The sequence below is a fragment of the Periophthalmus magnuspinnatus genome, chromosome 16 (assembly GCF_009829125.3).
Source record: "Periophthalmus magnuspinnatus isolate fPerMag1 chromosome 16, fPerMag1.2.pri, whole genome shotgun sequence".
In the NCBI taxonomy this organism is placed as follows: domain Eukaryota; kingdom Metazoa; phylum Chordata; class Actinopteri; order Gobiiformes; family Gobiidae; genus Periophthalmus; species Periophthalmus magnuspinnatus.
In genome coordinates this window covers 6,919,344-6,932,758 of record NC_047141.1, presented here as the reverse complement: position 1 = coordinate 6,932,758, position 13,415 = coordinate 6,919,344, and the positions used below count along the sequence as shown (strand labels likewise).

General features: G+C 41.8%; 1 protein-coding gene across 6 annotated transcripts in view; it reads left to right on the top strand.

The window, feature by feature from the left end:
* LOC117384035 (DNA-binding protein SATB1) overlaps positions 1-13,415 on the top strand; it is a 113,424-nt gene that overhangs the window by 83,214 nt on the left and 16,795 nt on the right. For 4 of the 6 annotated variants that reach the window (XM_055227855.1, XM_055227852.1, XM_033981305.2 and 1 more), the window contains exons 10-11: positions 750-857; positions 1,642-1,797. In XM_055227855.1, coding sequence (XP_055083830.1) covers positions 750-857; positions 1,642-1,797 — 264 coding nt within the window. The remainder of the gene's footprint in view (positions 1-749; positions 858-1,641; positions 1,798-13,415) is intronic. The other 2 variants (XM_055227854.1, XM_055227853.1) reach the window with 1 other exon arrangement.

The window sequence follows — 13,415 nt, the reverse complement described above, 5'->3', positions numbered from 1 at the left end:
CTAATGAAGGGAACATGCCACGCCATCTGCAGCAAACACAAACAAAAGCTTAGCTCGTGCTTTCATTTGCTTTCAATGATTCCACAGGATTGTTGGCACTCAAGTACAATAAGTAGAGGCCTGATAGATTTCCCTGTGTGACTTAAAGCCAGTGACATTTATCATGTAGTGCTCCCGCACACTGCCACCGTCATGTCTGCAGCGCGTGTAGCCAGCGCGTGTACCTGGCCATCTGCCAGCCTCCTATGGAGCCCGCTCACTTCAGGCACATAAATCAGAGCGCTGCCACTGGAGCTGAGACACAGGAGCTTTTATTGGCCTCATAAAAACACACGAACAGGTATGTTTCTCTCACCGACCCGTTTGTGCACGTCCCAGCCCAACAATTAGCCCCACATGCTAACCTAGCACTCAGTGGCTTTGTCATAAAACAGGATCAGAGGGCTAGAGGTGCTCAGAAAATCTACCTGACCACAAATGTCAAAATAATCAGAGCTCACATGCTCACGTCTATCAGCTGTCTAGACTCTCTCTCATCTCTCTGTCGCCTCTCAATACTGTGCCATTCATATGCTAATGCTCCGGCTGCTTTTATTAGAATACTTGTTACCTTGTCAAAAGATTTTGGTCATGACACAACAGGCTGCTGAATAAGGGCTCTGTTTCACTTGACTTGCATTTATTTTGTAATGATCAGCTTAACAGTGGAATAATGGCTTTGTTGATCTGTGTTTGTGTGTGTGGAGCAGCCCTGGAGGGAGGAGAGCGTGCGGCCGGACGACTGGAACCCCCGGATCCCTGTGGGCATCTCCCCTGTGAGCACCTCCCCTGTGCACCTTCACCCCCCCAGACGCCCAGTACGCCCACTGCACCACTCTGCTCTGCACATGTCAACCACCAACTCACTGCCACCAGCTTACACACGGAAGGACCAGTGTGGGACCTATATAGTGATAGTGTTTAGTTTTACCATCCACCTCCAAAAACATTAACATTTCAGAAAACAATGAATTAAAACTATTATGGTGATATAAGAGTCCGGTACATTTCAGAACATATTTGTAGAGGTCTAAACCACTGGATTAGCAGGTTAATACACAATAGGACCCCACTGAGACAATATTGTTTGTTCTCTGCAGCGGGCATTACAATAATTCAAGTAGCTGATGCCATTGCGATGTGACAATTGCTCAAATTTAGATTTCAATTTGACTGTGATTAATCTTTGAGCTCTAAAATACAATAGAATGGAAAGTCTGACATTTGATTTGAAGATAGTGTTTCCCAAGTTGTAATTCCTTAAATATATTGTAAAAGCTGATTTTTACTGTCTTAAAAATGTTTAAAACAGAACTACCGGTAGTCTGAGCATCCTAATCACCAGAGCGGAGTTTTACCATAACGGTAAAGCTAACATCAGCTAGCGTGCTAACGTGCACTTCCTGATTATCCAATAATATAGCGCTGTATAATTAGATGCAGACAGCACTCAGCAGACTTACCTCAAGAGCTACTTATATAAAATATCTGTACTGGGGCAAGACTAATTTTGCTCAAATACATTGAAAGGATCTGGTACAGGCTTTTTAATTACCTTGTTTAGCGTGCTTTCTGACTTGAACCTGTTTCTGTTGTGCTCAGGTGAAGCCCTCCACTCTGCCCAGCGAGTGGAACGGGAAGACAGAGAACTGCTTGGTCAACATCAACTCCACCATCTATGACGAGATCCAACAAGAGATGAAGAGGGCCAAGGTGTCTCAGGCGCTCTTCGCCAAAGTGGCAGCCTCCAAAAGCCAGGTACCTACACAAAAACCATTGTCAACAGGCCTGTCTGTAGCCCCATATGTTAGCTCAGATGTCAAAAGTAGACCATCACGTCAATATAAATTAGGCCTGTCAAGATAATTACTATATCAACTTATCGTTCAATAAATGAAACCTGGAACGATACATTTTGGCGCTCAAAATTTATCACGTGTTTCATTTCTGGGGAGATTTGGGGTATTTTTTTTTTTTGTAATACAATAATTTTTGAGCTGTAGAAGGTTGAAATAGTAAATTTTGTGGCAAATTATTTGTTCATGTTGCAAACCTTTTGAATGATACTGTCTATTTAAAAATGGGTTACAAAGCTTATCTTGCATTATTCTTGTATCAGTGGCATAAAGTAGTTTCAGTATTATTGTTTATCGCAGTACATCTCTATAGAAATATATTGTATTTCAAAAATTGTTATTGTGACGGGCCTGATATAAACATAGTACCCATTCTCAAGTGCGTTTCAAATATCTGTACATTACATACTTTTGTGTTATTTGGGCACCTAGCCAAGCATTACCACATACTTTTAACTTGTGATACAGGATATATTTAATAGAAAGGATAGTGAAAGTATTTGCTGCAGCCTGTTTAATACTGGGTGAGTTAAAGGTGCTGGACCTGATTCTTTCTGACTTTAAACGTGAAAAACAGAACTAGTTAATTTTTAACAGTTTGCAGTGGTCCAAAGTTATTCCTCACTTATCTTATGCATTCAGAGAATCCTAATTATTCACCACAATGAGCTTAAGTACTTTTCACAACTTTCAGAGACCAGAGCAGTTTACTGTCACAGTAATGCTAACAACAGTTAGCATACTGTGTGTGCACCTACTGATTCTCTGACAAAAAAAAAAAAAATCTGATATTTTGACATCAAGAGCTGCTTTTCCAAAATCTGCAGCAAAAACACATGGAAAAATACCTTAAGCGATATTACCCTGGACCTGTAATAATACTATGTTTTGAATTGGGAATAAACTAGAACTAAACAAGAACTAAATCAGGGCTCTACCAAGGCCTGCCATGATAACAAATTTTGAAGAGTAATATATTACTTGAGTAAATTTAGGTGATAAACACTAATATTGAAACCAAACCATAAAGCAGAATTGTCCCCAAAAACTATTCTAAATGTAAAATATTGTTAAAAATATGATGTGTACTGCAATAAATAAATAACACAATGCAACACTTAATTAGTTAGTAGTTAATTTGTGTCTATAAAGAGTCATAGAAGTTTATAATTCAATCTTCTAATGTGTTAAAACGTATAACGATAGACCGTTGACCGGGGCCAATATTTGCACTTTTAAGCGTGTGGGCTATTGGCCTTTAATCTCAAGCAGAGGCCGATATTTGGGTTGGGTCAATAAGCTGCCTAAAGAATATGCAATAAGCTTTGTTTGAACACTTTGAAGACAAAATGTGACTACACATCTTTGATATCCAGTTTGCTGTAAAACAGAGTCATGGATTACTTTGCTGTAAATTTTAACTATATATTATGTAGAAAATAATCTAAATCGGCCCTGCATATCGTCCCTAAAATATCGACAGAGCTTATCACCCATCAGTTGCTCTGGAGTCTAAACTGGCATCGGCATCAGTCATTAAAAATCCCATATTAGGCCATCTCTAAAAGTGTATTTATACACCTCATATGTTTCATGTACCACAAAAACTTCAATAAGATAAATACTGATCCCTAAACATTGTTTATTCTGTCATTTACTGAAAAATAAGTCGATGTAGTAATTATTATGACAGGCCTAGCTCTTCACAATGTACATTTTGGACTTCCTAAAACCCAAAGGCTAAAGAGTAAAACACATTCCCAAACATTGTAGCAAACCAGTGTCACTCGCACAGGGCGATCTAAAATGTCTCCCTGTAAACCGATCTATAGGGTCGAGCAATCACACAGGAATCTCTCTGCTCTTTAATACCTCACGACGAAGCCATAGACAGACAGAGAGACAGAGAGGAGCAGCCGTGATTAACAGCCATAATGACATGTGTCGTGTTATTGTGCAGTCGGCAGTGTTTCAACACCAAACAAACCTGTTTATATTAGACTCACAGCGAGCGGGTCCCTGTTATCTCGGCGAGCTCGCACAAAACCCCACTGTGTGTCCTGGAATCACGAGAGAAAACAGCGCGCCACTTTAAGCCCTTATTAAAAGCAATTTTCAAATGGGGCGCTTATTAAAGGTTTGGGTGCGTCTGCCTGCTCCTCCATTGTGTCTGCGAGGGAGGTAATAGATCAGCCCGGGCGGAATCGTGGGGAAATATCTGCACAGACTTTGGTTTTTCTCGCTGATTAGAGTGATTATAGCCCAGATAGCTTTGTTTTACCAAATTGCAGCTTGATGCACAAACCACTGTTTTTGTCAAGGAGTTCAAAGACGCGAGAATGAGGGGGGAAGAAGTCCTCGCGTTGACTTTGGGGCCGGGATGAGCGGGCTTTTGCGGAGAGCCAGGCTTTACCCCCCGTGCCGCGCTGCACCGTACCGGGCCGAGCCTCCCTGTGCTGGTGCGCTGGCAGAGGGGTGGAGGAGGGTGGCGGAGGGAGGCGGGTGTGAATGGGAGCGGAGCAGCAGATAAGAAGTGTGCTAATTATGCCTGTGAAAGGGGGCCTGGGAGAGCACTTATCTCCGGCTCCATCTCGTAATGGGCGCTCGGCGGGCAGCTGGTACCCCCCGCCCGCCCACCTCCACCAAGACGAGCCCAGCGCCTAAGCAGCCCTGCCAACTAGGGATGTAACAATAACCAAAATATCGTGATATCGTATCGTCAAAAGACTCGCAGTAATATCGTGGGCCATCACACATCAAACTCATTGTTATGGTGCAGCAACACATAAAAAACAGAGGGAACTACATAGACCATGATCCTTTGCTCCGTGTCAGTGCAGAATACATGATAACTGTTATTAAGCACTTTTAAATCTTAAGTATTTGGATTGTGACAGAATCAAAGGCTTGTCAAGGAATTTTATAAGGAAGGAGTAGCATATTCACAAATTGGTTTGCCTCCTCAAAACATTGCAATAAATACCATACCGTGAGATGCATATCGTGAAAATAACGCATCGAGAGATTTGGATATCATTACATATCGTTACATCCCTACTGCCAACGCAACCATGTACCTGCCACCAGTAAGATATGTATACAATATAGGATTCAGAATTTAAATTGACAACTACTGGAAGTTAAAAGTAATAGTGGTCGCAATTAGCAAATCTGAAAATTACAGGTAAATTCTAGGTATTATGTTCTACACAGAGATGCAGAGAAGTCTCAGGGTGTAGTCAACTAAAGAAATGATTTGTCAACTAAAGATCCGTCTTGCTGGTGGGTTAGTTGACTAGAAAAAGGGCTTGGCAAAAGCTCTCAAAGTTATTATGTATCTGACCCAATTTGCACGAGACAAAAGCAACTGTTTGTGCAGGAAAAAAAAGCACTCGGAAATTCTTTATTTATATAAAGAGAGATTAAACTTGAATCATGAGTTTAATCTGACTTTTTACAGATAAATATCAATAAAATACCTAATCTTCAGCTAAGTCACTCTCTTCTCCTTTCTGCCGTTGTCCCATATAAATCCTTATAAACTAAATAAAATAATTAGTCACCTAATACAAATTTTGATCAGCTAAGACTCCATCAAATGATTAAAGGCATAGTCAAATCAAATGATCAGACTTTTGTGTCAAATTCTTATAATTTTTTTTAAGTATTTTAGATTTCTTTCTAAACATTTTTACTGCCTCCCAACTTTGCCCCCCCAAAAAACCTTTGCATGAAAGTATAAATAGGAACTATACATCAGGGAAAAAGCTACAGTTATAATAATTTTGTGCATATAATTAATGTTCATATAGGTATTGTGTTGCGTCTTGTAAAAAGAGAAATCCCACTGATTCACTGATTTATTGAAAAACAACTCAATTGACATAGCAAGAGAGCTCCAAAGTGTAGCAAGATGCCAGGGTGCGTAATATGGCGGCTGTTGGTGGGGCTGTGGTGGAGAGGATGGAGGATGGGCGGCCCTGGCATGGTGCCCACATGGACTTCTGGGAAATCACAGGGTAGTGTTGTGTGTATGTGTGTAAATGTGTGTGTGTGCGTGTGTGTGCAGTGTGAGGGGGTCTGTCAGAGGAGCCCCCCCCACACACCCCAGGATCAGCTGATTCTCCACTTGAGTAGATTTGAGCTGAAAATGGATCATGTTAGAGATAGGGTCGGAGATTAGCAGAGTGTTCCGTAACCTTATCCCGCAATCACAGTAGCTCCAGTCATTTGTCTTATTTTTTCACATAGAATTACACTGACATCAATATATTTAGAACCCATAAAACTGTGACATCTAAGTTTATAATTATTTTAAGGTGTTTTTGGGAGGGACATCATGATTTCAGACATTTGATGATTGTGATGTTAATTTTCAGCACAAAATTTAAAAAACGAAAAAAATAGAATAATATATAAAAGGTACTGTATCTGATCTTTACTGTCTTAAAACAAACAGAACTACTTCATTTTAAATAATTTGCAGTGGTCCAAAGTTACTCACTTACCTTATGCATTCAGAGCATTCAAATTATTTACAAGATGAGTTTATAAGCGCTTTTCCCAACTTTGAGAGACCAGAGTGAAGTTTTGCTGTGATGGTAATGCTAGCAACAAGCATGCTAACGCTGATTATCAGACAGTGACACCTTTTATAATTAGCAGCTGACAGCACGCAGCTGACTTATTTTGACCTCGAGAGCTGGTTATACAAAATATCTGTACTGCAGCATGACAAATTGTGGTCAAATACATGGGAACAAATCAGGAATTTTTAATAATTCACAGTGTTTAGATAGATTATTTATTGTACACAGTAACACCATAAAGTACCATAGATGTCAGATACCATCAAGTCACTTCCAACCTTTGGGTTCTCAGGTCCCCATATGGACTAATAGATGCACCTCCTCCTCTTCCTCCTCCTCTTCCAGTGAGTCTTATTGTGGTGCGGTCTTTGGAGCGCTGCCACTGGAGGGGACCTCTCAGGGCTCGTAACCACAGCACCCAGGGCCCCCCCCCCCTTCTCCCTCCTTCCTCCTCCCCCCTCCCATACCCAGCCTCCTCTCCATCACTCCGCTACTGCCACGCGTTGTGCCGAGTGGATCCCAGCTAATCATCTACTGCCATTTCAAGTCCGGGCAGACAGATTTGAAGTCATCCATGCCAGTTTTTGTGATTGATGACGGCAGTTATTATTGTCTGATGAAATCACAATTATTCTTAGTTTGCTCCCAGGTTCCAGGAATGCTTCAGGAGATGGCGTGTCAGTTTAAATCCAAGCAGTGCCAGAAAAGTTTGTTGGAGTCAATTATTTGCTAATACAATTATGCTTAATGGCCTGAAATGTACATTATTCAGGGTTTTTAAATGACTTTTGGAGAGCCTGTGTAATCTCCGATAATGCATATGCCTGTAATTTAGTTTATAAGTTGATTAGCTGGTTGATTAGGGAAGGAAATTTGAGTTCTGACTTGATAAGAATAAGTTTACAGTTATGGACATTGTATCCATATCCTCCTACCATCCTACTGTCACATTGTTGTCCTCATGGGGTCATTTTTCCCCTACATTTGACCCATAAATGAAGTCTCATTGTGCTTGGTTCTGAGGAAGTAGGGAAATTAAATACATAGACTTTTTCTTTTTTATTAAAAGCGTGAAATTTTTTGATTTAGCAAGTGTTACATGCATAGTCAAAGGGCCTGTACCAGACCTGTGTTATAATGTTGTTTCCTCGTCAAAAACACATCCGAAGTTATTTATTTTGTTTCATTCACACCTTCAACTGACAAATTCATATACATATTTAGACTGTGTTCTTCTGTCAGTCTGAAAACACACCTTGTGATGTCATGTTGTAATACAGGAATTGCTCCACTCCATACACCTTGACTAGAATCATTTCGATGATTTCAGACCCGGAATTGCCCATCTCAGACTATTTATAAAGGATTAGTCAAACTTGTGTGAATGAAACAAAACACAACTCTAGGTATGTTTTGATGAGGTACATAACAGCATTATAATATGACTTGACACTCACAAGAGTCATTTGGACCTTTATAATGAACTAGTTGTGTTTTTCAGGTTTTTAATACAATAAAAGTCAGGTACAGCACTTTTACCCATGTAGCCTTAAACAGGCTAATTACCACAGTTGTTTATCTGACGTGTTTTCCATCAGATTCTTGTGAGAGTTGGCCCATAGCACCTGAATGAGCGGGGGTGTGGTCTAGTACTGGAGCTCATGGCACAGAGGTGAGCAGGGGTTCAGTCTGTGTTCTGGAGCCTGGGGTTAATGGTGATAATAACCATCGCAGCAGGATGACAACACAAGCTCCCAGCTTCCCTGCTCTGCTCTCATTTGTGCTACAGAGGAGTCTTGCTGCGCTGGTCGCCCAACAGAGACTGCACTGCAAAAAAGAGATATCTGCACAAGTTAATGTTAATTCAGCTCTATAAATCTTTAGTTTTATTTAGTAAGTAGGTCTACATTTCAAGGTTATATTTTTTTCTCAGTCTATTCTTTCTCATTTCAAGTCCCATATCATCATCTGAAATGGGATAATTTTATTCATTAAGATGGCTAAACTTTTTTTTGATAAATTTGTTAGAACAAGAAAAAATGTATAGACCTTGAGTTAATGAAAGTGCATGAGACAGTTTAGACTACTCATTATTAGATTTAAGATTTTACAAAACATGTTGTAATTTTGGTGGAGGTTTTAATATTACTTCCTACGTTAGGGGTTACCTAGCAACCATAATGTTAGCAATGTTAACACCAATGCTTAAACTGTCAGAAAAATACCTCCGTTGTGTGTACATTGTCCCTGCATTTTGGATGGAATTGTCAGGTTGATGACAGATGTAGAGGTATTCTGTGTAGAACTCAGCGCTACTTAATATATTTTGTACTTTTGTCCCACAAGCTGACATATTTACCACAGGTACTTTCTCACTAAACCAAGTCATAATTAGAAAAACATGAAAACATACACATATGTCATATACAGTTTAAATTCAGATACAAATCCAAATCTCAAATTTCCGCCATTTAACCGATGAGTTGTAGCTAGCTTCTTTTTGCAGTGCGAGCAGTGGGAGGTGAGGCGGGTGACGCAGAGCGGGTTGGTAGCCGTCCTGGTGGCATAACTTTTATGTCGGAGGCGAGCCAAACACTTCCAGAGAGAGCGACCGGAATTAGAGCCCCTGCTGCCACCAAACACGCAGCCCGGGAACAAGGCACGCCACAGGGTTCAAAGCCCCACAGTGACCAGTACAGACCCCCCGTCACCTACCCCCCGTCCCCGCCACCTCACCTCCCTCTCCCCGGCCCCTCACGCTCACTCCCCTCTCCCCTGGAAGAGGCTACCCTAATTAGCCAGGCTCTAATGAGACAGAATGGCAGTGATCTGGTGTGCCGCCGCGCTGCCGGGGGGGGAGCGGGGCGGGAGGGGGGAAAGAGAGAGAGGTTGGTGTGTGCCATCTGTCCGCCTGCACCCGCCTGGCACGCTGCTCCCCGGAGAGAAGGCAGGGGGCGGGGCAGGGCCACGGGGGGTGGAGTTAAAGAGAGGCGTGGGGAGGAGCGCTCTACATAACTGTGCTTAAAGGTCTGATATCAAGTTAAACTGACTCTTTGAACGTCTGTTATCCAGCATATTTAGCATGGGTCTCTCCATCTTGAGTAAAGCTGCAAAATGATTCGCAGTCGCAATTAGCAAATCACAAAGGTTGCAGTTTTTGAAGTATCATTATGTCTTCCACAAACAACAAAATATCCTGTCTTATTCTTTATAAAAGCAGCTAACCTTGTAGGTGAGATCTGTACAAACATGTTCTGAAATGAATGAATGTATTAGTTTGTCAGTTTGCAGATTTCAGTCCTTTTGTCAATTCTTCTGGACGCATATAAAATGTGAACATTCAACAGAATTATTTTATTAAAAATTGCAAATCTAATTGCACTTGCATTAATTGTTAGAAATATGGAAATTAGATATTTTTTTCCAAAATCGAGAGCTCAAAATGTTGGGTTCCAATGCGTGATGTAATCTGGTGGTATTCCAGACATGCTTCTCCATGTTTCTTATGCCACTTCCCTTTCTTATTCATATTGATCATTTTAGTGACCTGCTTGCGTTCACTAGAAGTTACTATGTTAGCCTAATTTAAACTGCCTCAGTCGTCAGTGCACCAGTAAAGTACCAATGTAATGGCGTCTGAAATATAGTTATAGTTCTTACAAGAATGAGGTTATATGTAGAACAGGGGCATTTGTGTAAGGGCATATAGAGTTATACAGTAGGCTGGTGGTATGAGATGTGAGTTTGTGTGGACACAGTTGCATCCCTCGTTGAAGAGCATGATAATGAAAAGGCATTAGCGTGCACGTAGCGCTCGGCTCTGTCTGATGGCTGTGGTACAAGAGGTGCAGATGGCTGACCTTTCGGGTGTCTTCTCGGGTAGGGACCACCCAGAGGCTGTGAAAGGGGAGAGGGTGCTGAGCATGCATGCACTAAACAACACACAAAACCGGAAATAGTAATCTAGTATAGTGTGGATCATTTTGAATTTGTCAACATGGAGATGCAGAAAAAAAAGGACACAACAGTTTGACGTTTTAAATAACTCAATATATGTTGAAGCGTTATTTTGTTATATTGAAGAGTAATTGTTGTGTGGTAGTTATGAATTGAAGACAGAAAGATTGCAGTAACTGGTAAATTAGATATAATCAATTGGGAACAAATCATGACAAATGATAATAATAAACTTACTTCTGATTAGCAACTGCAATTTGGCTTGGGGCTGGTACAGGGAGGGAACCCAGTTAAATCATTTTATACTGCACATCAAATACTTTCACACTTTGTAATCTTGTGCGGAAATAACAAACTGTGAAGGTACATACCGCCTTCCACTCTACTAATATGATATATTCCCCTCTCAGAGCAGACTGAATTTTTCATGGCCCTGTGTTCTGAATGAACAGGTACAGATGTGATCACAACCCCTGCCTTACAGCTGCCAGCTCGGGCTCCACACACCTCGGGCCCTGGGGACCTAAAGATCCTGAGTGTTTATTAATTGATTGATTTATTTATCACTGGCGCCTGCATGGTTATTAGGTTGCTATGGGAAACAGGCGAGGCCAGATCCGCTGTATTATTAAAGACACAATTTCTTGAACTGGAGAGCCAGCTGTCTGAATAATTAATTTAGTGAATGAATTATCTAGCAAACGGTAAGTCCTCCCCTCCCTCTGAAACGAGCCCTTCTCTTATTGTTTAATGGACAGTGGAATTCCCATCAGCCCGTTTTACAGTGCACTCCTCCCCACAGCCGGGCGGAGGGCCTCACTGAGCATGCCCAGTGCCACTCTCTCTCTCTCACTCGCGCCCCATCTGTCTGCCATCACCGCTCGCCCACCACCTCCGCAACCCACGACCGTGCCAGGACTCCAGCCAAATGCCTCTTCATTACCACCTCGCGTACGTCCTTACACCAGGAAATGTCAGCCTTGGCCAGCCAGCGGGCAGCATGGCACGGCCTGGTACAGTAACTCATCTGGTGCTCTCCATTTGGACCCACAAGTGACAGTGCGCAAACAGTGACGTCATTACCAGAGCAAGGTTTCATTTATGACAGCTATATATTTTTAAAACCCATAGGTGTATTTCCTTTCACTGTTTATGCACCTGAAGCAGACTATATATCTTCTCCATAAAGGCATTTTTAGTAGCCTTTTTTATATATTTATTTATTTGACAGTATAAAAAGTGTCAACAGCTAATGAATCAAGTCGGTTGACAAATGACAGGTAATCAGTAGCTGTCATCCAATCAGCAGACTGAAATCTTTGGCCCCGCCTCTTTTGATGCTCTGGTCCCCATGGGGAGGTGAAATAATAGACTTGTTTATGAACCCTTTGTAGCACAAACAGGTCTGAAAGTGTGCCGTGGTGAGCCGTGCTGCTTTAGTGCAATCGGAGCCTAATCACTTGTCACATAGCGAGTAACTGTGCTGGTGTGTACTCAGGCATGTTCATGTATCTTGATAGTAAAAGCGATCCCTGTCTCACTGCTGTGTGTCAGTGCTGCGAGCTGTAGTACAAATGTGAGGCGGCTCTTCCTCTCCTCTGTCTCCACTCCTCCTGACAGACCACACAGGGCTTGTTCTGAGGCCCATTCTCGCTAATCTGATCAGGCAGGCAAATACGCCGGGAAAAGCGCTTTAATGATCCCCCTAATTACCTCAAGTCAATACCAACTGTATTATTAGACTCGGGGAAAATATTCCATTAGGGTGCCCCCCGTGGGAGTCCCCCCTGCGCGCGCTGATGTCACGCGCCGCGCGCCCCCTACGCTTGTAATTAATTTTATTTACACACGCAGGAATGCACAAGGTCGCACCTGCAGCCCGGAGCCGCCCGACTCGCCCGCCTAATCAGATCTGTCATAATTACCATTCTGCATGCTTCTGACACACGCCGGGAAATATTTCAATTTAACTACAGCCACTAGCAGCGGCAGATGCAGAGGAGAGCTAAGTGTGTGTGCAAGAGGAGTGTGAGGAGCAGAGCGCACCGGGACACATTAGCCCCATCCAAGTGCACTTTAGTCCTCCTGACAGAGCTATTGCTCCTGCCCAAGTCTACAACTGCCCAATATGGCCCCACAATGTACCGCATACATACGCAAAATATGATGATTACACACATTTACACAATTATGACATAATCATTATTTAGCACAGTGTGTACAGTGTAACTCATGTGCTGTTCCCAAGCCTGGATAAAACCTACATATACATAATATTGCAATATGGGAATCTCTGTGCAGTACAAAATGTTCTATGGCAGCGCAGAATATTTGTAAAATCCTACCGATATAAATTGTTTTAACTTAGTCAAACTGGAAGTGTGTTGACTAGTGTTGCCACGATACTAAAATTTCAAACTTGATTTCGATACTAAGGACAAGACTCTTGACTCAATATTGATTCCGATGCCACAATAACAATAATGAACACTTTTTTTAGACAATGGCAATGACAACAAATGTCATTTTCACTTTCTTTTCTACTCCCATGTAGCCTTACATCTGTGTACTCCCTCAGTGTCCAGGTGGGTTCCATAGTGGTCCATGGGTGTATACTAGTCTATGTGGTTTTAGACTTTTATACTTTATACTTACTTTATATACTATTTCTGTCTATGACCTTTTTAGTATCGATACCTTCTCAAAGGAGTAGGTAGCGACTAGTATGTGATTTTCGATACTTTTGACAACTCTAGTGCTGACCAAGCAGACTGTGAATACAGATGGTAGCAGTGAGATTAGTATTATATAGTAGTAGTGCATTTGATCTGGGCTGGGTTATGAGATGCTATGAGCTGACACCATTTTTGCTGTACATTCTCTTTACTTGCTGGGTGACACTGTTTCAACAACTTCAATCTTTACAAGAGAAAGGAATTATCCCTAACATACAAGACAATGGATTGTGGTGTTT